General features: G+C 44.5%; 1 protein-coding gene across 1 annotated transcript in view; it reads right to left on the minus strand.

Moving 5' to 3' along the window:
- Window positions 1–1074: 1074 nt before the first annotated feature.
- The window catches only part of LOC126992147 (WSCD family member AAEL009094-like), a gene marked incomplete at its 5' end in the record, with an annotated part of 132206 nt that continues 106865 nt past the window's right edge, over window positions 1075–26415 (minus strand). The window contains 1 exon segment of the mRNA XM_050850809.1: window positions 1075–2448. Within this exon segment, the coding sequence (XP_050706766.1) occupies window positions 2051–2448 (398 nt within the window). The 3' untranslated portion in view covers window positions 1075–2050.

The following is a 26415-nucleotide window of genomic DNA, read 5'->3' on the forward strand; positions in this document are numbered from 1 at the left end:
CGTTCTGCAGCCTCCAGTCTGGAGTAATGTAATTCCTGTGGGGAGGGTCTTCTGTTGAAAGAAGCTGAATAATGCACAGTGGAGTCATCGGGGCACGAGTGGATATGACAGTTTGTTGTGGAAAGAAGATCATAGATGAATAATAGGAAGAGAATGGGAGATAGGACAAAGCCCTGTGGGACACCACTGTTGATATGATTAGGGGAAGAACAGTGACCGTCTACCGCAGCAGAGATAGAATGGCCGGAAAGGCAACTGGAGATAAAGATACAGAGAGAGGGATAGATTCCGTAGGAGGGTAATTTAGAAAGGAAAGAGTTGTACCAGATTCTATTGAAAACTTTCGATATGTCTAGAGCAACGGATAAAGTTTCACCGAAACGGCTAAGAGAGGATGACCATAAGTCAGTTAAGAAAGCAAGAAGATCACTATTAGAACGCCCCTTGCGGAACACATACTGGCGATCAGTTAGAAGGTCAGAAGTGGATAGATGCTTATGAATTTTCTGGTTAAGGATAAATTCAAGACAGACAGGAAAGTAAAACTATTGGACGGTAGTTTGAAGGATTGGAGCGGTCACCCTTCTTAGGCACAGTCTGTATGTAGGCGTACTTGCAGCAGGAAGGGAAGATAGATTTTGAAAGGCAGAGGCGAAAGAGTTTGACCAGGCAGGGTGTCAGCACGGAAGCACAGTTTTTTTAAGTACAATAGGAGGCACTCCATGAGGCCCAAAAGCCTTCTGAGGATTGAGACCATTTATACAAAAATTTACAAATTCCCTCAATTTCCTATGGAAAAGACTCCTTCCCTCAATAATTTGTTCAAGAAGTGTAGACAGTTTCAAGTCACAACTAGAGAAGTACTTCACGGAAACAGGTTTTTACCGATTTTATTTTTTCGTACCTTTCAGATAAAGAAACTGAACAGGAACACCGGCTCAATTTTCATATGTATTCACCACCCACAGGTTTGGCCAGTTGTGATGCAGTTTCTCAAGCTGAAACAGTTTGGTTATTCATCTTGAGATTCTTCTTATCCTGACATTAATCTTGAGTGTAACAAAAACAAGTCAATGATTGGTCGTAAAGAACATTTATTATGCAGTGAGCGCTGCCTTTACAAACGTAGCGTCTCTTTTTCACTATTCTTCTTGTTTGTTCTATATGTGGACACTTGCTTTCTATTCAGCAATATTACCTGGGTTTCCTTCGTCTAACAACCTGAAATGTGCTTATTTTTTTCCTATGAATCATGTATTCGAGTGATGGCACTTGGCAATTATTTTTTATGATACAATCTGCTATTGTGTATTAAATATGTCATCTTCATCTAAAACCTTGATTTTCTATGGTGGCTTATTCACTTGATGCTATCTCGATTGATTCAGTGCTAATTTTATTTATCGAAAGAATTGATGTACAGAAAGAGCAAAATAGCTCTTTTATAAAATTATCAATAATTATGACCTCGCATGTAGGTACTTAGTAGAGTTCATAAATGAAAGACAACCAATGCTTTATAAAGGATAGTTGTTAATATGGTTTATCTACTTTATATGGTCCTATCTAATTCATTATTTAAAAGTATACCAATACCTTGCAGTGCATTTCTAATAAATTGTATATTAATTACATGAGTTTTGAGACTATTACTTCTTGAAGCACAGCGAACTCTCTAGCTTTCATGATTGTTAGAAATGTGTGGGTTGGTTTGGGCGGACTCTAGTTTGAGAGCTGTGGTGATTTTCTTCTTTTCAGCACCCAAATTTCTATACTGAATATAATAATAAATGCTTGACCTGCAGTAGGACATTAACACATAAAATAGCCTGCTGTATTCGTGTATGTGCATTCTTACTAGAGGCAATAGTGAAAAGGATGATTTAATTATTAGTGATTAGGAATTGGTGTTTGTTTTATCTAATTTTCTATTTATTTCTCTATTTGCTTTTTGTGTTTATTAGTTGCAGTTATCAATGCACCAGTACACTACCTTTCAAAGTTTAGGGAATTTCTTTTGAACTACTCCTTTAAACATGTCTGGAATCCATCATCTGACAATAGGATTATGATTCCCAGTGCTAAAATTTGAAGAATTCATGTTGTTTAAAACTAGGTTGACATCCCCTCCAGCCAGCACCTCCCTCACTGCACGCTCAACAAGATGTTTGCAACGGTCCACAAGGGCACGCAGTTTTGGTGTGAATGGATCGAAGTTCAAGGGTCTTTTTCTCCGTTTGTATATTCCATCCAGATGTCTCATCATACAGCCGAAATTACTTTCACTGACATCCAAATCCAGAAATTCTAAAATTCTCCGCATCTCTTCAGGCAAATTATCCAGAAGGTCTTCGTAGAAAACTAAATGCAGTGGACCTTCAAACTTCAGCCAGTCTAGTGTAGTGTTCATCCAGGCCAGCGCCTTGGTGGTCACAAACTTCTCCCAATCTGAAAAGTAAATTACAATGTGTAATTGGCTGAGACATGGGGATTCTAGTGTATTTTCCTTTGTCAAAGGAAGCGACTGAAAGGAAAATGTTATTACGTTGCAGGAATATGGGACTGGGGACCCCACCAATCTGTTTGAAACCGGAAAATCTGCTGAAAAGTCATATTGTCATTTCTGGCTTCCTCTGCAAGAAAAGTCATTAATGACGACGAAAATATTGGTATCTAATTGCATTATAATACGATACGATGTTGATTTAACACAAAATATGTACCAAATAAATTATACTAAATACATTTTTTTGCTAGATCAAGGTGTTACTTCAATTCTTTTTAGTTTGGTGCTGTAAAATAATAATACTGAATATATATTCATTGAAATGCAAAATTTGGAAAGAATTGAGAGAGGGACATTCCTTAAAAGAAACAAAGTTGGAATGATGAAGCAGGAATTCTCTGAGAACGAGATGCTGCAACAGACCGGTTGGTCTACCCTGGACCGCGCTATACTGGAGAGTTGAAAATTGCACATTGCTATCCGTACATGTTCCAAAGCCGGACACTGCGAACACATGTTTACTCCACCTAATATACCGAAACAAAGCAATCATTTATAATTTTGACTATTCTTTTTTTAGCTTACTGTATATTTTCTTCCTAGGCATTCCTGTTACGTCAATCGGTTTGATCAACATTTCAGTCGTTATTTTGAAGAAACTGTAGATATTGTCCTGATTATTTAGGATATCGTGAAACAAATGACTCAAGGCCCGAAACTGGTTTCTTGGTGTTGGTGTTGAGCACCCATACTTGGGTTCTCTTTTTTCTTCGTCATTAAACCCGCAACAGAGCATGCGAAGCAAAGGGAGGAAATGTGTCCACACTCCCTGATATCTAACAAAATATTGACAAATGTGATGATTTTTAACCCTTTCAGAAGGAATAAATTGTGGTGCTCCTTGTTGAAGTGAGGCAAGCGACAGCCACAAGAAAACGAGAAAAATGCGATTGTAGTTGGGTGAGCATTGCTGATCTTTGCCGAGAATCAAAATCCGAGCGGAAGTGAGGCAAGCGGCATGCAGAAGAAAACAAGCATATAATTTGGGTGATCATTGCCGTTTCACGCATTTTTTACCATGGTTTTCCATATATGATATGCAGACACGTATTCTTCCACAGATTACGCTTCTCTTTAGCCAACTTTTTCTTCCACATCCTCTCCTTTCCAGCCTTCCTGCGAACACTATTCTTGCAGAGGGTGAGGCAACGCCTTCATTATCGCTCGAAAGTCTCTCCGCCATGAACCAAATGAATTAAAAAAAAAAAAAATAAGAGCAAAAAAGGAGTACAAGAGAACAATTTGAATGTAGAGAGAGAATATTTGAGGGAGAGTAAACCTTGTCTTGCAGTTGTGGGGGAGGGAGTGAGGCCCGCTGTGCCCGCTGATTGGCTGGGAGAGTCGCGTAACCTTGAGCTGCTGTGAGCTGATTGGTTTGGCGGCAGGAGTACGGTCATGCACGACTCCCCATTTACTACCAAGAGATACTCGTATCGGCATCATATAGTATGAAAATTCCAAAAGATGCCGGAAAAAGTAGCCTATCCGCGTAATACGGGCTTATAATAATATCGATAACATCGGCTAAGGAATCAGGAAAGCAAAACGACTACCAGTAGGACTCACTTTTGCAGAATACATACTGGTGATCAGATAGAAGGTTAAAACTTCATAGATGTTTACAAACTTTCTTTTTTTTTACAACAAAGAAGGCAGATCAAGGGAAAAACAAAGATACAAAAAGACTGCCCGCTATATGGCCATTCCTCCAAACATAAAAGTGAAAGAACATCCAAATATAACATTCAAATTCGATTGAAAAAATGCTTTGATACTTCCCTCTTAAAGGCGTTTAAATCATAGGCAGGAGGAAATACTTATGAAGAAAGTCTGTTTTCCAGCGACAAGGGATGAAAGAGCGAAGATGCTGATTAACTCTTTCAATGGAAATTTGAAGCTGAAGTAGAAAGACGCGTGTACCGTGACTACTAGAGGGGTGGAGATGTGTTCGCAGGTTCAGGAGAGCAGTTAACGTTAAAATGGAGAAAAAAGAGAGAAAGAGAGGCGACATTCTGGAGGAATATAAAAGGTAGAAGGCTGTCAGAGGAAAGGTGATGAGACGGATTAGCCTATTACTCTACTCTGTCTTAAAGGGGTGAATGTGTTGACCCCCACCCCCACCCCACACACACACATAAGATGCATAACGCCATTCAAAGGCAGGCAAGGTGCTTGTATATGAATAGTATATGGCGAAGGAAATAACTGGTGATGATAAAGAAAGCCCAACCTTGAGAAAGCTGATTTAGTAAGAGATAAGATTATGAAATTTCCAGATGAGATTTTGAGTTTAGGATAGACCAAGAATGTTTACTGTTGGAGGGGACGGCTGAGTGTTGTCGAGAAACAATGAATAGATGTTTGGAAGGTTGTGTCGAGTTATGAGGTGGAGAAATTAAGTTTTTGAGGCATTGCAATACACGAGGGTTCTTCTGCCCCATTTAGAAGTTACAACAAGGTCAGAGGTGTTTTATAGCCTTCAGAGTTGAGTCCTGTAATAGTACCTGTTTGGAGGATCTTATGTAAAAAGATGCTGAGAAATGCAGAGTAGAGTTACTAGCATAAGTGGTTAGAAAAGTTTGGTTTGGAAAGATCATTTAAAAAGAAAAGGAGTGGAAGATAAACAGAGCCATGCAGAACACCACTGTTAATAAGTTTAGAGGTAAAACAGTGACTGTCTACCTGAGTAACTAACGGCAATCATAATTATGCCAGGGGGTGCATCGCTTCAGTCGCTCGCGCGCCTCACCACCGACGGTTCTCCCGAGCAAGCCTCCTCCCATTCAAAGTCCCTCTAAGGATCGATCAATTTGCCCCAACCATGAGTTGCGTGAGTGTCGCCTTGGTCTCTTCCACTCACGGCTGACTCGTACAGAAATAACCCTATAAGGACGATCGACATCCGGGAAGTGTGACACGTGCCTATATAACTATGCGAGTAATGATCCTCAACTCAGGTTCATTAATTAAATAGTCGCTATTTCAGCACAAAATCATTAAGCAATACCCCATGATCCTGCGAAAGCACTTGGTACAAGAGGCATCGACACGTCTCTCCAATTGTCAGTGTCAGTATCTCACAGCCATACAGTAAGAAAGAGAGCACAAGCGACTTGAAAATTCGAATATTTGTGCGCCTGCATAGATATGGAACACGCCATATACTCGAGCGAGTTCATGCATAACTCCTCTGCACACGCCCGGTCCCTCTGTTTTTCAAGATGGAACCCTGGAGGGTTTCATCCTCATATTTTCTTGGAACTGATACGTATCCTCAGTTTTGCAACAAGTCTGTGGTTGGTCATAAAGAAGTCAGCAGTCATCACCAAATGGCCTGCTGTCCAGAAGACCGTCTATTAAACTGGACTCTAGATAAGCTCTGAAGGTATCAAATATGAGATCGGGGAGCAGCATGAGCCATGCAAGAAAGCGCCACTATAAAGAGCTTTTTTGTGCCATTACGGACTGGGGCCAACCATTAGCGGGGAAGCGGTGGCTGAGTGGTTAGCGTGCCGGCGCCGCGTCCAGGAGCTCCAGTAGGGACACGGGTTCGAATTCTGGCCGCCGCACAGCTGGGATTTTTCAGTCACCGCCGAGTACCCTAAGACTACCCACATGCTGCCCTGAAGACCATCGATCAACCCGGACTCTAGATTACCTCTCCAAAGAGAGGCTCAAAGATAAGCTCCGGGGGGAGGGCAGCATGAGCCAAAAAATAAGATGGCGCCACTATGAACACTCGCCTGCACCAGAACGGGCTGGGCCGACCATTAGGCCCCACCGGGGAAAAAGCCTAACGGTGCAATAGGCCGCGACGTAGAAAAAAAAATAGGCCACATCAAGAAAGTCTACCGGTGCTTAACTACTAAAGAAGAACATTCGCCAGGAGGCGCGTGGGTTAACTCACCCGCCGACTCCGACCAAAGACGGTCAACCCAAGGAGGCCTCCACGCAGCTGCACTTTCCATTATAAGCCCCTTGAGGAATAACTGACTTGCCCCATCCATGAATTACGTGGGCGTCCCCTTCGTCGTCTCCACTCTCCTTTGTCTCGTGGAGAAGCAACCCTTTGAGCATGATAGACATCCGAGAAGCGTGCCACGTGCCCATAAAGCCGGGGTTGGCATTCATGGATTAAGGTAGTAACACCCTTAGATTCTGCTTCACGAAGTAGTCTCTGGTTTGCCACGAATATCCCATTATCCTGCGAAGGCAGTTGGTACCAAAGATATCGACACGGATCTCCAAGTCTCTATTCAGCATAGCTGGGCACGATAACAGAAAACCTTATTCCCGATAACCGATAACTGATAATTTAAAACCTTATCGGTGATAACCGATATTCGTTAACTGGAGACACAAATATAGGCGATAACCGATAACCGATACCCGATATAAATCCACACTTCCGATACTAGCTATCGATAAGTCCGCTTGGCGAAAACGATACTATATTGATATTTCAAATAAAAAACATAGATGAATTCAAATTTTCATGATCTGTATTTTAGAAAACTTACAAAACCTGAAAACCACACGTTGACACGTACCTATGGACGGTAATACTAAAAACGCCTGAACTGGTGTTGTGTTATTTGACGTCCCCACCATCAAAAGCTGGCGCTTTTGTTTACAAACACTGGTCTCTCGTGAACTGTGCATGCTCAGACCAGCAAGCGTAGACCTGTACAGTCTCACAAAGCTTTTTAACCGTAATTAAGAGTTGCTGGAAGGCTGAATCAGACATACAGTACCACTACCACCATCCCCGCTGTTTCTAGAATGACACTCTGTACGAGTTGTATTTATATTTACAGAGTGTCGTTCTAGAAACAGCGAGGATGGTGGTACTGTTTGTCTGATTTAGCCTTCCAACAACTCTTAATGTGTTAAAAAGCTTTGTGAGACTGTACAGGGCTACGCTTACTGGTCTGAACATGCACAGTTCACGAGAGACCAGTGTTTGTTAACAAAAGCGCCAGCTTTTGACGATGGGACACCAAATAACACAACACCGGGTACCTTCAATACCATGGCATGCTCACTAACGAATATGGAATATCAAATTTGAGGCAGTGAATAATCATTTTTTGGGCAAAGTTAAATGATTTTTCTCGTTGATATATTGATTTTTGAATCTAACATAAAAAATAACCTAGTGTTTTAATGTTGATGATCCAAGTATGAAATCTCTTCACCAAAGATATTTCATACCCCGAAGTTTTTTTCATACAGCACCGGGCGCCCAGGCCACGCATACGCAGTACGGAGGAGACAACTTTTTTTCTTTCTAAGAGGCGGAAAATGTAGCGATAAGTTATCGCGATACTTTATCGCTGATAACAAAATCGGGTTATCGGCCATCCGCTACTTATTTATACATGTATCTGTATCTTCGTTACTTTTGTAACCAAACAAGCGATAATCGTTACTTTTTTACGCATTTCAGAAAAAAAAAACTTGTCTCCTCCATTCTGCGCACGTGTGTGGCCCGGGCGCCCGGTGTTGTATGAAAAAAACTTCGGGGTATGAAATATCTTCGGTGAAGAGATTTCATACTTAGATCATCAACATTAACACACTTGATTATTTATTTATGTTAGATTAAAAAATCACTATATCAAAGAGAAAAATCAATTAACTTTGCCCCCAAAATGATTATTCACTGTCTGAAATTTGTGATCCCGTTGTAAAGAGTGCAAACAGAGACCAGCGGCTTTTGTTAGCACGTGGCGGCGTGGCGCGTGGCCTTTCAGCTGCGTCTCGAGTGACGGAGTGAGTGCCAGTGTTCCGGTTCCCAGTGCTTCAGTGCTTCTTTACTGAAGTGACTGTGAAAGTGTTAATGGTGATAAGTAAGAATAACTGAGTAAGTAGTAATGGGCCAGTTCACGAGAGACCAGTGTTTGTAAACAAAAGCGCCATCTTTTGACGGTTGGGACACCAAATAACACAACACCGGTTCCGGCGTTTCTAGTGTTACCGTCCATATGTATGTGTCAACGTGTGGTTTTCAGGTTTTGTAAGTTTTCTAAAATACAGATAATGAAAATTTGAATTCATCTATATTTTTCCATTTGAAATATCAATATGGTATCGTTTTCGCCTGTCGGACTTATCGCTAGCTAGTATCGGAATTGTGGATTTAATGTCTCCAGTTAACGAATATCGGTTATCACCGATAAGGTTTTCCATTATCAGTTATCGGGTATCGGGAATAAGGTTTTCTGTTATCATGCCCAGCTATGCCAAGAAGAGCACCGGGGGCAGCATGAGCAAAGCAAGAGTCATACATAACGGCAGCCACTTTAAATAAGATTCGCCTGTGCCACTAATGGGCTGGGGTCGCCCAAGAAGTCCCCAAGACACCAAAAAAAAAAAAAAAAAAAAAATATCAATCAATAAATAAAAAATCAATCGAAGTAACTTCAACAACAGAGGACTGCAGTCGGCTGGAAATGGCTACAGATACTCCCTAGATAAGCAACATCGCTCTGGCCTGACCAGTAGTAGGTATAACCCCCACTACTGATCTCTCCATTGCTAGGTCTTCTCGTCTTGGAGAGCCCCACTGTGTCCACTCCCAGCCTCCTGAGTTCCTCTGACAGGTGAGGTAGTCGATGATCCTCTGAGTGGCTCAGGATGCTCCAGGGCTCGACGAGCTCGTGTCTCGTATGCACCACCCTGGCGATTCCCCGGAAAAGAGGGTGGGTGTGATTGGTGTGGTGGGGATGCTCTCCCCCCATCCCCCAGGAATGTCAAAGTATTCTCAAGACCTAACGTAAAAAAAAAAAAAAAAGAAGCAATTGTTACATCGAAATAACTAGAGAACATGACCATGAGTCATTTAGGTAGGCTACAATATCATCAACAGAACACCCCGACCAGAATTCGTACTGGTGACTAGAAAGGAGGTTAAAAGTATATACATGAGGGTGAAGTTTAGAAAATAAGGTGTAGGTAAGCGTGGCGGCGGTGCTGATCTCCGTCCCGGTGTCTTTTTGAGCCTTTTTTTGGTGGAAGAGAACCCAATATCCAAGGACACAGGGCCAGTGAAACATCTGGGTTGTCACTGTTTACCTTTCCCAGGTTTCTTAAGAATTTTCTTGTTAAGTACTAGTTAAAAAGCTGCAATAGACAAGAAAGCAAAACTATAGGACTGTATTTCATAGGGATAGAGCATTTCACCCTTCTTAGACAGGAAGAAAAATGTTGAAATGCAGAGATGAAAAACTTTGACCAGGCAGTGTCAGCACGAAAGCACAGATTTTAAGGACAATTGGAGATTCTCCATTGTGTTCGTAAGCTTTTTGAGGATTTAGGCAAAAAAGGGAAAAGAAAATGCTTTTTTCTTATTTTAATACCAGGTATAATAAAATCGGAGGGAAGATAAGCAAGAGGAATATGCCCTGAATCGTCCAGAGTGGAATTTTACGAAACAAAGTTTAAGCGAAGAGTTCAGCCTTAGAGACAGATGGGAAAGATAGCCTGCTAACGGGACTAAGTAGAAGTGGAAAAGATGAAAAAGTAAAATTATTGGAGATATTTTTTGCTAGATGCCAGAAGTCTCTGGAAGAATTAGTGTTAGCAATATTTTATCATTTTCATTTGCTGAAAAAGTTTTCGGTCTGTCGAAGTGCAAATCTAAGCAAGATTCCGGACAGAAATGTTGAGATCATGATTAGCAGTAATTCGAAGATTTATGTAACTTTTGTGGGCTACCTCTCTATCCTTAATAGAATGAGTACAAGAGTGATTGAGCCAGTTTTTTTTATTTTTTAGCTTGAAGAGTAGCAAACGTGCATGGAATGTGTGCCTCCATCCCAGAGACAGTCACTTACGTTATGCACTTTGCACACACAAAGGGTCTCTGACCTGGAAGCAGTAATCATTCCTTAAGGAATCGAAAAAGTACAACCTCAGGTCATCCTACCAAAATCAACCATAATGCCAGAAACACCACTACTTTTGTGGAATTAGATGCCGTACAAGGCTGGAGTAGGTAGGAAGACACCTACCGAACGGGCGCAAGCCACTCCCGGTGAGGTATATATGGGAGGTGAGAAGGGAGCTGAAGCAACAACATATACACCTTTTCCCAAAATTAAAATTTCAAAATGGCGCACCTACACCAAGCCTCGGAGTCCCCGCCTGGGGGGGGACCACAAATTCCCCCAGGGAGGACTCCCCTTCTGGCTGCCGACCCGAGAGGTGTCTTGATAACTCCTCGAACCTCTTTCTTCTCAATTTCTGCAACATTCGCGGTCTTCGCTCTAATTTTCATACTGTGGAACATCATCTCTCCTCCTCTAAACCTCACCTTCTCTTCCTTACCGAAACACAGGTTTCTGAGGCTACTGACAGCAATCTCTACTCTTTTCCTCCTACTATCTCTATCCTAAATTTCAATCCACAGCTGGATGTTGGGCCTACGTGCGCAACGACATCACTTGCTCTCGTGCCCACGACCTTGACTCTTCTGAATTTTCCACCATCAGGCTTAGACTTCATTGTCATTCTATTACTAAATATATCTGTGCTGTTTATCTCTCACCTAACTCTACCAACTCTGTAAAATTCTTTGACTATTTGAATTCTAAAGTGGAGCACATCTTGACCCACTCTCCCTTCGCTGAAATCTCCATCCTAGGAGATTTCAATGTTCACCACCAGCTATGGCTTTCATCCTCTTTCACTGACCATCCTGGTGAACAAGCCTACAACTTTGCTATCCTCAACGACCTAGAGCAGTTGGTCCAGCTCCCTACACGTATTCCTGACCGTCTTGGAGATCGGCCCAACATTCTAGACCTCCTCCTTACCTCAAACCCTTCTGCTTATTCTGTCAAACTGTTCTCTCCGTTGGGCTCTCCGATCACAATCTTATTTCTGCATCCTGTCCTATCGCTCCTGTACACCCTCTGGACCCACCGAAGAGGCGATGCTTCTGGCATTTTGCTTCAGCTCGGTGGGACGACCTGAGGATGTACTTTTCCGATTTCCCGTGGAATGATTATTGCTTCCAGGATAGAGACCCCTCTGTGTGTGCTCAGCGCATCACAGAGGTGATTGTCTCTGGAATGGAGGCATACATTCCTCGTTCTTTCTCTACTCCTCACGCTAAAAAGCCTTGGTTTAATCACGCTTGTTCTCGTGCTGTCAATGATAGAGAGGTAGCACACAAAAGGTACCAGAGCCTTCAAACTAATGCTAATTATGAACTTTACATTTCTGCCCGAAATCGTGCCAAATCTATTCTCCGACTAACCAAAAATTCTTTCATTAATAGAAAATGCCAAAACCTTGCTTTCTCTAACTCTTCCCGTGACTTCTGGCATCTAGCCAAAAACATCTCCAACTTCACTTCTTCATCTTTCCCTCCACTCCTCAGTCCTGACGGCAACGCTGCCGTCTCATCTATCTCTAAGGCTGAAATCTCTCAAACTTTTTCTAAAAACTCCACTCTGGACGATTCTGGGCATATTCCTCCTACTCATCCCCCCTCTGACTCCTTTATGCCTGTTATAAAGATTCTTCAAAATGATGTTTTCTATGCCCTCTCTGGCCTCAATCCTCAGAAGGCTTATGGACCTGATGGAGTGCCTCCTATTGTCCTTAAAAACTGTGCCTCCGTGCTGTCACCCTGCCTGGTCAAACTCTTTCGCCTCTGCCTGTCAACATCTACCTTTCCTTCCTTTTTTTTTTTTTTTTTTTTACGTTGCTGCCTATTGCGCCGGTAGGCATCTTCCCGGAGGGGCCTGATGGTCGGCCCAAGGCTTCTTCCAGGTGGGGCCTGATGGTCGGCCCAGCCCGTTCTGGCGCAGGCGAGTGTTTATAGTGGCGCCATCTTGCATTGGCTCATGCTGCCCCCCGGAACTCGTTCTTGATTCGCTTGGACGGCTTCCTCTAGAGTCCGGGTTGATGGGTGGTCTTCAGGACAGCATGTGGGTAGTTTTAAGCCACTCGGCGGTGACTGAAAAATCCGAGGTGGTAGCGTGGGGATTCGAACCCGCGTCGTCCATCACGCGGTGAATGTGGGCCCAGTACGCTACCAGTTCAGCTGGAAGTATGCCTTCATACAGCCTGTGCCTAAGAAGGGTGACCGCTCCAGTCCCTCAAATTACCGTCCTATAGCTTTACTTTCTTGTCTATCTAAAGCTTTTAAATCAATCCTTAACCAGAAGATTCAAAAGCACCTTTCCACTTCTGACCTTCTATCTGATCGCCAGTATGGGTTCCGCAAGGGGCGTTCTACTGGTGATCTCCTAGCCTTCTTAACTGCCTCTTGGTCATCCTCTCTTAGCCGTTTCGGTGAAACTTTTGCTATTGCGCTGGACATATCAAAAGCTTTTGATAGGGTCTGGCACAAATCTTTGCTTTCCAAACTACCCTCCTACGGTTTCTATCCTTCTCTCTGTACCTTTATCTCCAGTTTCCTTTCTGACCGTTCTATTTCAGCCGTGGTAGACGGTCACTGTTCTTCCCCTAAATCTATTAACAGTGACTAACAGACACAATCTTCCAAACAACTATCCCCTATTCTTTGACAACACCCAGCTATCACCTTCCTCAACACTAAACATCCTCGGTCTATCCTTAACTCAAAATCTCAACTGGAAACTTCATATCTCATCTCTTACTAAATCAGCTTCCTCGAGGCTGGGCGTTCTGTACCGTCTCCGCCAGTTCTTCTCCCCTGCACAGTTGCTGTCCATATACAGGGGCCTTGTCCGCCCTCGTATGGAGTATGCATCTCATGTGTGGGGGGGCTCCACTCACACAGCTCTTCTGGACAAAGTGGAGGCTAAGGCTCTTCGTCTCATCAGCTCTCCTCCTCATACTGATAGTCTTCTACCTCTTAAATTCCGCCGCAATGTTGCCTCTCTTTCTACTTCTATCGATATTTCCACGCTGACTGCTCTTCTGAACTTGCTAACTGCATGCCTCCCCCCCTCCCGCGGCCCCGCTGCACTCGACTTTCTACTCATGCTCATCCCTATACTGTCCAAACCCCTTATGCAAGAGTTAACCAGCATCTTCACTCTTTCATCCCTCACGCTGGTAAACTCTGGAACAATCTTCCTTCATCTGTATTTCCTCCTGCCTACGACTTGAACTCTTTCAAGAGGAGGGTATCAGGACATCTCTCCTCCCGTATTTGATCTTGTTTCGGCCACCTCTTTTGTTTCTTTATTAGGAGCAGCGAGTAGCGGGCTTTTTTTTTTATTATTGTTTTCTTTTTTTGTGTGCCCTTGAGCTGCCTCCTTTGTTGTAAAAAAAAAAAAAAGGGATACAATAATTTTGTGATTGGAGCAGTTGGAGAGTATAGTCTGCAGAATGAACTGAAGGAATAGAAGTAAGGAAGACATTTAAAGTGTTGGAAGTGTCTCCGAAGCGGTAGGTACGTGTAGGATACTGAACCAACTGCTCTAGATCATTGAGGAAAGCAAAATTGTAGGCTTGTTCAACAAGCTAGTCAGTGAAAGAGGATGAAAGCCAAAGTTGGCACAAAGATCACTGACAGGAGCCTCCGAAACATGTGTTTCGGTTAAGAAGATTAGGTCAAGTTTAGAGGAGAGATTGTGTTCCACACAAAAGAAATTCGAGTGAAGACCTTAAATCTTACAAAGATTAATGAAGAATAAGTTGAAAGAGTCACCTCTCAGGGTTGCCACCAGAAGTGGGGGCCGATCTGGAGACAACTCTGGTCTTCTTCACAGATAGGGACTCAGTCTGATTTTATATTATTGTGCCATGAAAAGTTTTGAGAAATTTTCAAGGAATGATGTGTTGTTTGTATATTGTTTGGTGTGGAAAGTAAGAATACGTCCTTAGAGAGCATGTTGAACTACTTTCTGGTGCTAAATGAGACATTTGAGACATAGAAGGGTCTTTGATACGTTTGCAGACCCTTCGCTTCTCATATAAATATATATATATATATATATATATATATATATATATATATATATCTATATATATATATATATATATATATTTATATATATATATATCACCAGGAATGGATTGCGTCCGTTTCAGCATGTGTTTGCCTGGGTTTTCCCTGTATGTTGAGATCGCAGACAGTCTGAGGAAATTTGTAATCGTGTTGTCCAATATGCTAAATGTAAGACATGAGTGACAGTGAACAGTGCCTACCTACTCAGATGAGAATAGCATTTTCATCACCCATCTTTTTCAGTGTCAATATTACTTCTGTTTTTGCTCGAACTTGAGGATAATTTTATTCGAAATTTACTTGTTTTCGTCGTCTGTGGGGCAATTGCCCTCGTGCACTCCCACCTGCTACACACACACACACACACACACACACACACACGGTAGCTCAGTGGGTAGAGCGTTTGCCTCACAAACAGAAGGACCGGGGTTCGATTCCCCGGCCGGGTGAAGATAAGTTGGGTTTATCTTCTTTCACATGTAGCCCCTGTTCACCTAGCAGTGAGTAGGTACGCGACGTAAGGCGAGGAGTTGTGACCTCGTTGTCGCGGTGTGTTGTGTGTGAGTGGTCTTAGTCCTCCCCAAAGATCGGTCACCAGGCTCTGAGCTCCTTCCGTAGGGGAACGGCTGGCTGTCTCGAGAGTGACCCGCAGCAGTCCAAGAGGTGAATTACACACACACACACACACACACACACAAGGGCAAAGGTGGAAAGAGTTAAAGCTTACAGCAAGGAAGGCAGCTCAATGGCTTGGTAAGAAATGAAAAGGAATCTGACTCAAATAGATCTAAATTAATTAAATTAACGATAAGCGTGGGCGAGAGGAAAATAAAATTGACGAGGATAATGTCGATTAATTGCAATGATTGATTTTTTGTTCCTCACTCTTTGTGTTAAATGAAGAAAAAAGGGACGGCCCTCAAGAACGAATGCGGAGTGCAATAACTACTGCCAGGCTGCCCTCCCCACGGTCTGAGGAGGAGGGGCGTGCTTTCCACACGTCATCTGGCCAATACTTTACATTTCACCCCTAGAGAAGAAGGGGATTGAAATAAGTAAAATTAATTCAATACAAAACTTTAAGTTTACTTGAAAAGAAACAATTTATGTTAAAGGATTTACGATTGGTACGAGTACGACTGAAAAAGCTTACAAAAACAAATACTTTTAAGACCAAGGCAGGGCACAGTTGGAAGTTCTGGGGAAGCAAGAGTGATCACATTTTTAACTCTGAGAAGTTAGGGGGGGTGGGGTGGGTTGGGGGGCTGATGTGTACGCGCGCGCGCGTGTGTGTGTGTGTGGGGGGGGGGGGATGTAGTGGTGGTGGACAGAGACACGAAAATTTAATGGTGTTGGGGATCTGCTGAGCGGATGAGACGGGAATGGCATTAGAGCAGCCCGGAGTTCGCGTTCCCGCAGAAACACGTTAAAAACGCGGTAATGACACGAGGGATTAAATTTACAACGGGTTATAACAAGCTATTTAGCCTATATTGAGTATTGGGGAGAGTGGGAAGATTAATAATTGACGTTCAAGGTTATTTTAGTAAGCGTAATTTATGATTTATGAAATACAACGACTAATTAAGTTAAGTAAAGACAAATTCAGGCCGAGCACTGAAACACCTTAGTCATTAGAGGGGAAGGGGGGGAGCGACAGGGTGAAATGCGTTGGGAACACAACAAGAGATGAAAAAATATTAGCGCAGTTTATTCCTCGCCACATGTGAGGGCCATAATGATAATTATAATCAGACACTCTTGAGTGGATATTTGTAAACTAGATGGATAACCGACCCAGAGGCTGTACATTTTAGCAACTTTACCTGTCTAATAAGTAATTGGGTGGATCGTACTAAATAAACCTCATGAACTCAGGCTCTCGAGAACAAGGGAGGGAGGTCGGATTCTTAAAGTAACCCTAAGGACAGTTACGGAAAAAAGGGAGCAGATATGTTGAAAGTATGGAAAAAGAATAATTAGTGATATGGGAAATATGTGTAGTGTTATATAGATGTAGCTATATATTGTAGGAATTGGGCAAAATTGTGGATGAATGGCAGTTAGTTTACAAATATCAGTCAACAATAATGAACTAATTATAACATACTAATGAGGACACATTATCTAAAAAACTCTGGACTATTCAGAGCATATTCCTTCTACTCATCCCCCTTCTGACTCAACTATGCCTGTTATTAAGATCCCTTAATTAAGAATGATGCTTTCTATGCTCTCTCTGGCTTCAATATTCAGAAGGCTTTTCGGCCTGACGGAGTGCGTCCTATTGTCCTTAAAACTGTGCTGTTCTGACACCCTGCCTGGTCAAACTCTTTCGTTTCTACCTTTCAACATCTACCTTTTCATGGTTAGACCGCACCTCGAGTATGCAGTACAGTATGGGGAGGCGGTGGCTGGAAGGATAGCAAGACGGCCCCGCGTCCAGGAGGACGCGAGTTCAATCCCCGACCGGTGCCACCAAGCTGGGATTTTTCAGCCGCCGCCGAGTGGCTTAAAACTACCCACATGCTGTCCAGAAGACCACCTATCAACCCGGACTCTAGATTCTAGGATTAAAGATGAGCTCCGGGAGGGCAGCATGAGCCAATGCAAGATGGCGCCACTATAAACACTCGCCTGCGCCAGAACGGGCTGGGCCGACCATCAGGACCCACCGGAAAGAAGCCTTGGACCGACCATCAGGATCCACCGGGAACAAGCCTACCGGCGCAATAGGCCGCGACGTAAAAAAAAAAAAAAAAAAAAAAAAAAAAAAGTTCTGGTCTCCTAATTACAGAAAGGACATTGATTTATTGGAAAGGATTCAACGACGCGCCACAAAGATGATTCCAACCTTAAGGGCTCAACCGTACGAGGAACGACTCAAGCGACTCAAGTCTCTTTACATTGGAGAACAGGCGCCTGCGAGGGAATATGATTCAAGTCTTCAAGTATCTGAAAAACTTCAATAACGTCGATTACTCCAAATTCTTTGAACTGCAAACCAACTCAAGAACTAGAAATAACGGCTTACCCATTCAGTCGAGTCGATGTAACACAGACATCGGAAGGAGTTTCTTTTCAAACCGAGTCATTCGTCACTGGAACAATCTTCCTTCAGAAGTAGTAAATGCGAATACCATCAACTCCTTCAAATATAGAATCGGCCGTCACTTCGCTGCGTCAGGAGTGAACTGAATATTGAGGTACATGTTTTCAGACAGATTGCAGCAAGACCTCAACCTATATTCATATAATTCTCCCCCACAACCTAGATTGCAAGTAGCGTGAGTCAACAATAGAGTACAGCAACAGTTAATGTCCGCATGACAGGTGGAGTGAGGTGTGGGTGCAGTAAGGTGACAGGTTACTGGTGCCGTGCCTAGTACCCCCGGTAAAACGAGGATCAAGCCTCCACCTGTGCCCCTGAAACTACACCTCACCCACCGTGAGTATTAGGGGGGATTCTGGGGCTGCCCTGTGTAGGCCACTCGTCCTCTCCCAGTCTCCCTGTATTTCTGTGTTCTTGTATCTGTTCCTCAATATCGAGGTGCTTTTCATCTGCTCCTCAATGTCGAGGTGCTTTCATCTGCTCCCCAGGCCCCAAGTGGCTGTCGAGCAGATTAAATCACCAAAGCGGGCAACCACGTATTGAGCCAATAGGTTTTCTGTTGCCTGCATTTCCATGTTTCCATGTTTCCATGTTTCCTTCCTGCTGGAAATACGCCTACATACAGCGTGTGTCTAAGAAGAGTGACCGTTCCAGTCCCTCTAACTACCGCCTTATAGCTTTACTTTCCTGTCTTTACAGCTTTTGAATTTATCCTTAACCGGAAGATTCATAAACATCTATCCACTTCTGACCTTCTATATGATCGCCATAACGGGTTCCACAAGGAGTGTTCGACTGGCGATCGTCTTGCTCTCTTAATTGACTCTTGGTCATCCTCTCTTTGCCGTTTCGGTGAAACTTTCTCAGTTGTGCTAGACATATCGACAGCTTTCGATAGAGTCAGGTACAACTCTTTGCTTTCTAAACTACCCTCCTACGGATTCTATCCCTCTCTCTGTATCTTGATCTCCAGTTTCCTTTCCGGCCGTTCTATCTCTGCTGTGGTAGACGGTCACTGTTCTTCCCATAAACCTATCAACAGTGGTGTTCCACAGGGCTCTGTCCTATCACCCACTCTCTTCTTGATATTCATCATCCACTCGTACGCTGATGACTCTACTCTTCATTATTCAACTTCTTTCAACAGAAGACCTTCCCAGCGGGTATTACAAGATTCCAGATTGGAGGCTGCAGAACGCTTGCCCTCAGACCTTGCTATCATTTCTGACTGGGGTAGGAGGAACATGGTATCCTTCAATGCCTAGCTCAAAAACTCAATTTCTCCACCTATCAACTCGACACAATCTTTTGCAAACACCTATTCCCTACTCTTCGACAACACTCAGTTGTCACCTTCTCCGACACAAAAAATCCTCGGTCTATCCTTAACTCAAAATCTTAAGTGGATACTTCACATCTCCTCTCTTACTAAATCAGCTTCCTCGAGGTAGGGCGTTCTGTATCGTCTCCGCCAGGTCTTCTCCCCCTCACAGATGCTGTCTACATACAGGGGCTTGTCCACCCTCGTATGGAGTATACATCTCACATGTTGGGGGCTCCACACACACAGCCCTTTTGGACAGAGTGGAGTCTAATGTTCTTCGTCTCATCAGCTCCACTCCTCTTACTGACAGTCTCCTTCCTCTTATATTCCGCCGCCATCTTGCATCTCTCTCTGTCTTCTACCGACATTTTCATGCTGACTGCTCTTCTGAACTTGCTAACTCCATGCCTCCCCACCTCCAGCGGTCCTGCTGCACTCGACTTTTTACTTTTACTCACCCCTATACTGTCCAAATCCCTTACGCAAGAGTTAATCAACACCTTATTTTTTTTTATTCCTTCCGCTGGTAAGTTCTGGAACAGCCTTCCTTTGTCTGTATTTCTTCCTGTCTATGACTTCAAGAGAGGAATGCCAAGACACCTCTTCTTTTGGCCTCTTCTTTTAGTTGCTTATGTTGGAGCAGCGCCTGGCGTGCTTTTTTGTTGCTTTTTTTTGTTTCGTGCCCTTAAGCCCCCTTTTCCCAACTCTGGGGTCGCAACCCCAAGTGGGGTCGCCAAGACTTCAAAATATCAAACATGGTGTTATTATATTATAATAACACATATACACCTTAACTAGTAGGGTCGCGGTCATGTCTAGAGGTGCGTGATTGGGGTCGCCTGAAAAAAAGGTTGGGAATCACTGCCTTAAGCTCTCTCTCGCTGTAAAAAAAAAAAAAAAAAAAGTCATAACTGAGACACTTCCTGTCATCACACAATGTGAGGTAAAGGGAAAAGTTGGGGACGTTTGTTGTACTTGCGCTATAGCAAACCTTATATTGTGTGATTCCAGGAAATGTCTCGGTTATGATTACGTACCTAGATCAGTGTTCTCATACTTATGCTATAATCAGTTCCTTAATGTCGAGTCATATTTGTAAACCAATAGCCATCAACAGGACGTGAAGCAGACGAGCGTGGGATGAAAATGCTATTCTCATCTGAGCTAGGTAGGCACTGTTCACTATTACTTATGCCTTACATTTACGAGTATATGAACAAGGAGTTTAAATGGAAGCTTTTGACAGAAAATGTTGATTGTAACTCCAACAATGATCATGTAAGCGAAGGGAATGAAAGGATTGAGAGATAATAAGCATCATAGTGTAACGTTTCCTCTTTGGAACCTTCCTTTTTTTATTTTTTTACAGTAGAGGAAACAGTTCAAGGGCATAAAAAAAGAGGAAACAATAATGGAAAAAAAAGCCCGCTACTCACTGCTCCTACAAAAGAGTCAAGAGGAGTGGCCGAAAGAGAGGTCAATTTCGGGAGGAGAAATGTCCTGATACCCTCCTCTTGAAAGAGTTTAAGTCGTAGGCAGGAGGAAATACAGATGAAGGAAGATTGTTCCAGAGTTTACCAGCGTGAGGGATGAAAGAGTGAAAATGCTGGTTAACTCGTGCGTAAGGGATTTGGACAGTAAAGAAATGAGCTTGAGTAGAAAGTCGTGCGCGGCGAGGTCGCGGGAGGGGGGGAGGCATGCAGTTAGTAAGGTCGGAAGAGCAGTCAGCGTGAAAATATCGATAGAAGATAGAAAGAGAGGCAGAATGGCGGCGGAAAAGAGGTAGAAGACTGTCAGTAAGAGGAGGAGAGCTGATGAGACGAAGAGCCTTAGACTATACTTTGTCCAAGAGAGCTGTGTGAGTGGAGCCCCCCCACACGTGAGATGCATACTTTGCTCCAGATCACTCTCTGATTCAGAGTTGTAAAAGGAGATAGAGATGTTTATCAGAACATGGATGACTCTTTCGGTGTTATGACAAGGAAAGGTGAAAAAAAACAAAAAAACGGGATGGGCGTCAGCATTCAAAACAGTGGTTCTACAAAGTGATTCGATCCGAATGGTGAGAAAGTTTTTAATTTTTTTCACGTTTCGTCTATGGCGCCAGCAGGGTTTCTTGGTGGAGCCTTTATGGTCTGCTAGCTAAATTGTCTTGGAAGGAGGCGTAACTGGCAACTTTTGGTACAATCCTCAACTTGCATCTCAAGCAGTATACCTCCATGTGATGTCGGAGTTGGATGGTCTAAACTACTGGGATCTCAGTATTAATTTATTTAAGTAAGATCAGAATATTTACACCCCCGCATTATTCTCTAAAAAAATCCTAGAAAGTCCTGAAATAATAGATCTGATGTTAAAAACTGTAGTTGAATGACTATTATACGCTTGTCGTTTAATATCAAAGCCACGGCACGTGAGTGATGATGATTACATGATGATCATGATTATAACGGCAAGTAAGTAAGCAGCCTACATTGATTCAGATGTTATTCGTATACTTAACCCTTAGAAAGGCACAAAGACCGGGTGACATTCTGGAACGTCATAAGAATTTTGGTCTAATTTTGAGCTCAACAGGAAGCTCTAATTATCTAGGTCTATAATACACTACCTGGTAGAAAGATTCCACCGTGTGGGTGGTGTCTACTTGAAAAAATGTGGTTTTCCTCTTTCCAGTGTTTGCGTGAGAGCGCTGGCTTCGGCCATCAGAATTTGAGATATGAAGCTTTTTTTTTCAGGAAGTGAGGCAGCTCAACTGAGGTGGAGTTGTAATTGGTCGACCTTATTTTACTTATTTATTTTTTTGTATATATTTCTGTGATTTTTCCTCTTTTTTATATCTATAAGTGAAAAGGTAAGGAAACATTTTTTTAAGTTGGTGTATTTATTATGCAAGATGACGCCCCTCCGCGACATTTTGCGCTGAAATATATTTATTTCCTTAACGAACTGTATTGTTAGTATTATATATTTTTTCTGTGTCTCCCATGAAACTTCCACGTTCTCTCTCACGAACTATAAGGAAAACGGAGCTATTCAGCGCTATTCAATATTTTCTTGAATTTTAAAACGTGGACATATATGATATTCAATAATTTCTCTGTAAATACGAAAAAAAATATATATAACTACATATCAGATGCCTTTTTCATAAAGAATGCCATTAATTTTGCCCAATGAAACACTGATTTTACTCTGAAATATGCTGAACAAAAATCTACATGAACCAGTGGTAATAAGTAAGGGAAACTATGTCTACTTATTCTTCATATCATGTACGCGTAGTATGTAACCTGTAAAATTCGTCTCTTGGTGCAATACGTGAAATACACCGACAAACCAATTTTTATTGCTTGATTTTTTGAAGTGTTATTTTTTTCTTCTTTTTTCTCCTCCTATACACTTCTTATTACACTACCTTTTCTACTTCAGCTTTATAAAACTATGCAAAAGGAAGAAATCCTACTCTATTACATTTTGTTTGAAGTTGATTTTGAATTTTGATAAATATTTATATGCTTAATTTTTTATATTTTTTTCATCGATCGATAAAAAACAATTCTACTATTTCATACAAACATAACATAGTAGCCTTTATTCTCCTATCCTTCCTGATTAAAATGATTTTTGAATGAAAGAAATTGGTCATAAAATAAGGAAGGAGAAACAACTACAGCATACACATTTTAACATGGGATTGGCCCATTTTATAACCCTCCCTCAAGGGCAAAAAACAAAAACAGGGAGGCCAGAAGAGAGGTCAATTTCGGGTGGAGAGGTGCCTCGGCACTTTCCTCTTGAAAGAGTTCAAGTCGTAGGCAGGAGGAAATACAGACGGAGGAAGACTATTCCGGAGTTACCAGCGGAAGGGATAAGATAATGAAGATACGTTCTAACTCTAAGTCCGGGCTCAACTTCACTACTGGCAGGTCGGTAAAAATCGTGCTCCTTTGAAATAATCTATTAAATAATTACCTGTATATATTATTGTTATCTACAACAATATTATGTTACTTATTCCGGGCACATCTTTCCTACTGGATAGTTTCCACCTAAGCTCATGTACACTACATGTGTATTACCTAGTAAATAAAAACAAATTTATGATTATAATCATAATGTTGTAGTGTTTTTGGTAATTGGTGTCGCAGAGCTATTTTTTTTCTCTTTTTAAGTGCTGCTTTAGAAATCAGGTACCGCAATACCGCCGTACCGCGGGACGCACCAGGGGGGGCGGGAAAAGAATCGGAGTACCGCGGAACGCACTGGGCATGCTGAGGTACCGCAGTACCGCGTAACGCAACCCCAAACTTTTGGTACCGCGCCCACCACTGGCACAAACACACACACACACACACTAACTAACTAACTGACTAACAAAAAAATAATCTTGGCACCCTGCATATCCCGACGCTCTAACGCTAAGGTTATTATTTCGGTTGATCAACCTTATAGGTTTCCAATATGGTAAAATAATCTCCATCTGGCAACGCCAGTTACTTGTGTCGACTCAACTTTGATAGTCGGTTAGTAACGACCACCCAGTGCTTCAAGTAAGTAGTAGCCCGTGCTGCCCTCCCTCGCTGTCGCTGATATTGCTTTATTGTTTCTTGCTTCTAATTCAGCAGTTCTTAACCTGGGGGTCGTGATCTCCTGGGAGCAAAGTAAGTTGTTTTGAGAAATATTGGATTTTATTCGTATGGTGTAAGGTTTTCTGCATGTTATACCGTATCTACAACTTCTGTAATAAATTGTAAGTGGAAAGAGTTTTACAATCTGTAGTAACTTGCTAACAAACTAATTACGTAGTCAAGAGAAATACACTATAATTTTACTGTGTACTCTAGCTAATAATTTTACTGTGTACACTAGCTTATAATTTTTCATTTTGTTAAACCAGGCAATTATTTTGCATTTAGGAATACTATTCTATTATTTTGTATTCATGAATACTAGGCTATTATTTAGCAGTTAGGAATAATATGCTAGTGTTACGAATGTGCTGTATGTGAATGATTGTATGTGTAATGTGATGAAATTGTAGCATGATGCAATGTTAGCTCAGCATGGTGCAACTCTACTTGTTGGGACAAGAGAGACAGAGGGAGCCAGGGCCTGGCCGCCGGGCAGGAAGTGCTGAGTCGGCAGAGTGGAGGGTGGCGAGCGAGAGGCGCTGAGGGGAGTAGAGAAGGCGCGTGTCTGGGCTTAGGGAGTGTTGAGCTGCTCCGCTCGCGAGCTGTGTGCTTCCGGTGTGCGTGTCTGCCGTGCCCCTGTACTGTGCCTGATTAACTAACTGTTCTGTGCCCTTGAAAGTTGCTGTACTGTGTGAAGAACCTGTCATTAAACTAGAACTTAGTGTTGAACGTGTATCCTTTGTGCCCTGCCTCGTTCCCTCCTCCTCTCGGTGTTCTGTGTGGGCCGCTGTGAGTGACTGGTGCCCGTGTGGTTGTTCTGAGGATCACGCCGCCTGCCTGCCCGTGTATGGTGTGTGGTAGGGGGGGTGGCGTAACACTTGGTGTCAAAGGAGTGGGGATAAGTGAACAGTGAAGCGCGCCGAGTGTCATGGCGTCCCCCAGTGGTCGCCGTGAGGGTGAGGTGAAGCCGGGCCAGATGGAATTGTTCGCTGCCATGCTGGCCAGTATGAGGCAGGATTTGGATCAGAGGGCAGACGAGAGGGCACGCGAGCAGGCTCGGAGGGCAGAAGAGAGGGCAGACGAGAGGGCACGCGAGCAGGCTCAGAGGGCAGAAGAGAGGGCAGACGAGAGGGCACGCGAGCAGGCTCAGAGGGCAGAAGAGAGGGCACGCGAGCAGGCTCAGAGGGCAGAAGAGAGGGCAGACGAGGAGGCCCGCCATCTTGCCGAGGTCCTCCAGAGCTGTTTCTCGTCGCTGAAGGTGGAAACCCAGCATTACACCGACCAGGGCTGCGACAGCGCGAGGAGTGAACGGCTGGAGGAGGTGCGGACCCAAGGCAAGGTCCAAGGCCTGAGAGAGGCGGAGAGGCAGCTGCGAGAGGTGGCACCGTCGCACGCGGAGGAAGAAGGCTCAGTTCTGGCAGGAAGCGCCGGGGCGGCGGTCCTGCAGGGGCCTATCTGGGGCCCCTGGCAAGGACTCCTGGAGCCTGGTAGCGTCGTGGCGGAACCAGTAGCTGCCGCAGGAGGTTGGGGAGCCCCCGCCTCGTTGCCTCCCTCACCCCCTTCCTCTCCTCCATGCCAGCCGGCTCGCAGGTCACTTAGTCCGCTCTCTCTCCCATGGCAGCAGCGAGAGGTGGCAACTCGGTGCGGGGAGGAACAAGAGGCGTCACGTGTGCTGGCGGCGGATGCACGGGTGGCGGACTGGCGGGGCTCCGCGTGGGGCCCCTGGCAAGGGCTCCTGAAGCCTGGTGGCGTCGTGGCGGAGCCGGTGGAGGCTGCAGGAGGCTGGGGAGCCGTCGGAGCCGCTCCCTTGGGTCCAGCTGGTGCTGGAGTCGGACCCATTAACTCTGCCTCGTTGCCTCTCTCACCGCCTCCCTCTCCGCCATGCCGGCCGGCTTGCAGCCCACGTGGTCCGCCCGCTCCTCTCTGCGGCCCCTCGGCCTCCCCGTGCTCAGGGAGGCTTAAGCCAGCGGGGCACGACGGGAAGTTGGCATGGGAGGCCCAGTTCAAGATGCCAGCTGCTGCCCAGAGCTGGGGCGAGGATGAGAAGGCGCTGCTGCTGACGACAGCGCTACGGGGCTCAGTGGACGGGCCCGGCCGCTTGGTGGGGAGCGCCGAGAGGACCTTGGGGCGGCCTGACATGCCGGCCGCTACACGACTCCAGGACGCGCCACAGAGGCTGTGTGGCGTCACGGGGCACTGCGTGCAGTCTGAGGGCCCAGTGGAGGCTCGTATCGGCGTAGGCAGCGCTGTGGAGCGCCGGCCGATGGACGTCGCCGATCGAGACGAGCCGTGCGTGCTGGGCCTCGACTACCTGCCGCAGGGCGAGGCCTGTGCCGACCTTGGACGGGAGCTGGAGAGGCTGCGCGGACAGGCGCCTTTGCTCCCGAAGGTCGGCTGTGCAGAGGTAGTCGCGGCGGAGCGACTGCACCTTGCCCCGGGGACGGAGGCTAGGGTCCTGTGTTGCCGGTCGGACGCGATGCCAGCGGAAGGCACGGTGGAGTCCACGGAGGGCCTGCAGCTGCCTGGTGGTGTGGCAGCCGGAGGGAGTCTCGAAGGAGCGGGGGAGGAGTCAGTCACGGTGCTGGTGGCTAACTCCTCCGACGAGGCTCGGAAAGTACCCGCTGGTGCCAAGCTGGGCACCTGTGTAGAGGTGGAGCAACAAGAGGAGGCGTCGGGGAGTGCGGAGTCGGCCGCTGTGAGGCCGCTGCCCAACTTCCTGGAGGATTCGGCGCACCGGAGCGCCGCTCACCTGACGGAGGCGCAGACGAAGGTGCGCCACACCCTGGCTCGGTGCGCGGACGTGTTCAGCGGGGGTGACTTGGA

The sequence above is a fragment of the Eriocheir sinensis genome, unplaced genomic scaffold, assembly GCF_024679095.1.
Source record: "Eriocheir sinensis breed Jianghai 21 unplaced genomic scaffold, ASM2467909v1 Scaffold408, whole genome shotgun sequence".
Lineage (NCBI taxonomy): Eukaryota > Metazoa > Arthropoda > Malacostraca > Decapoda > Varunidae > Eriocheir > Eriocheir sinensis.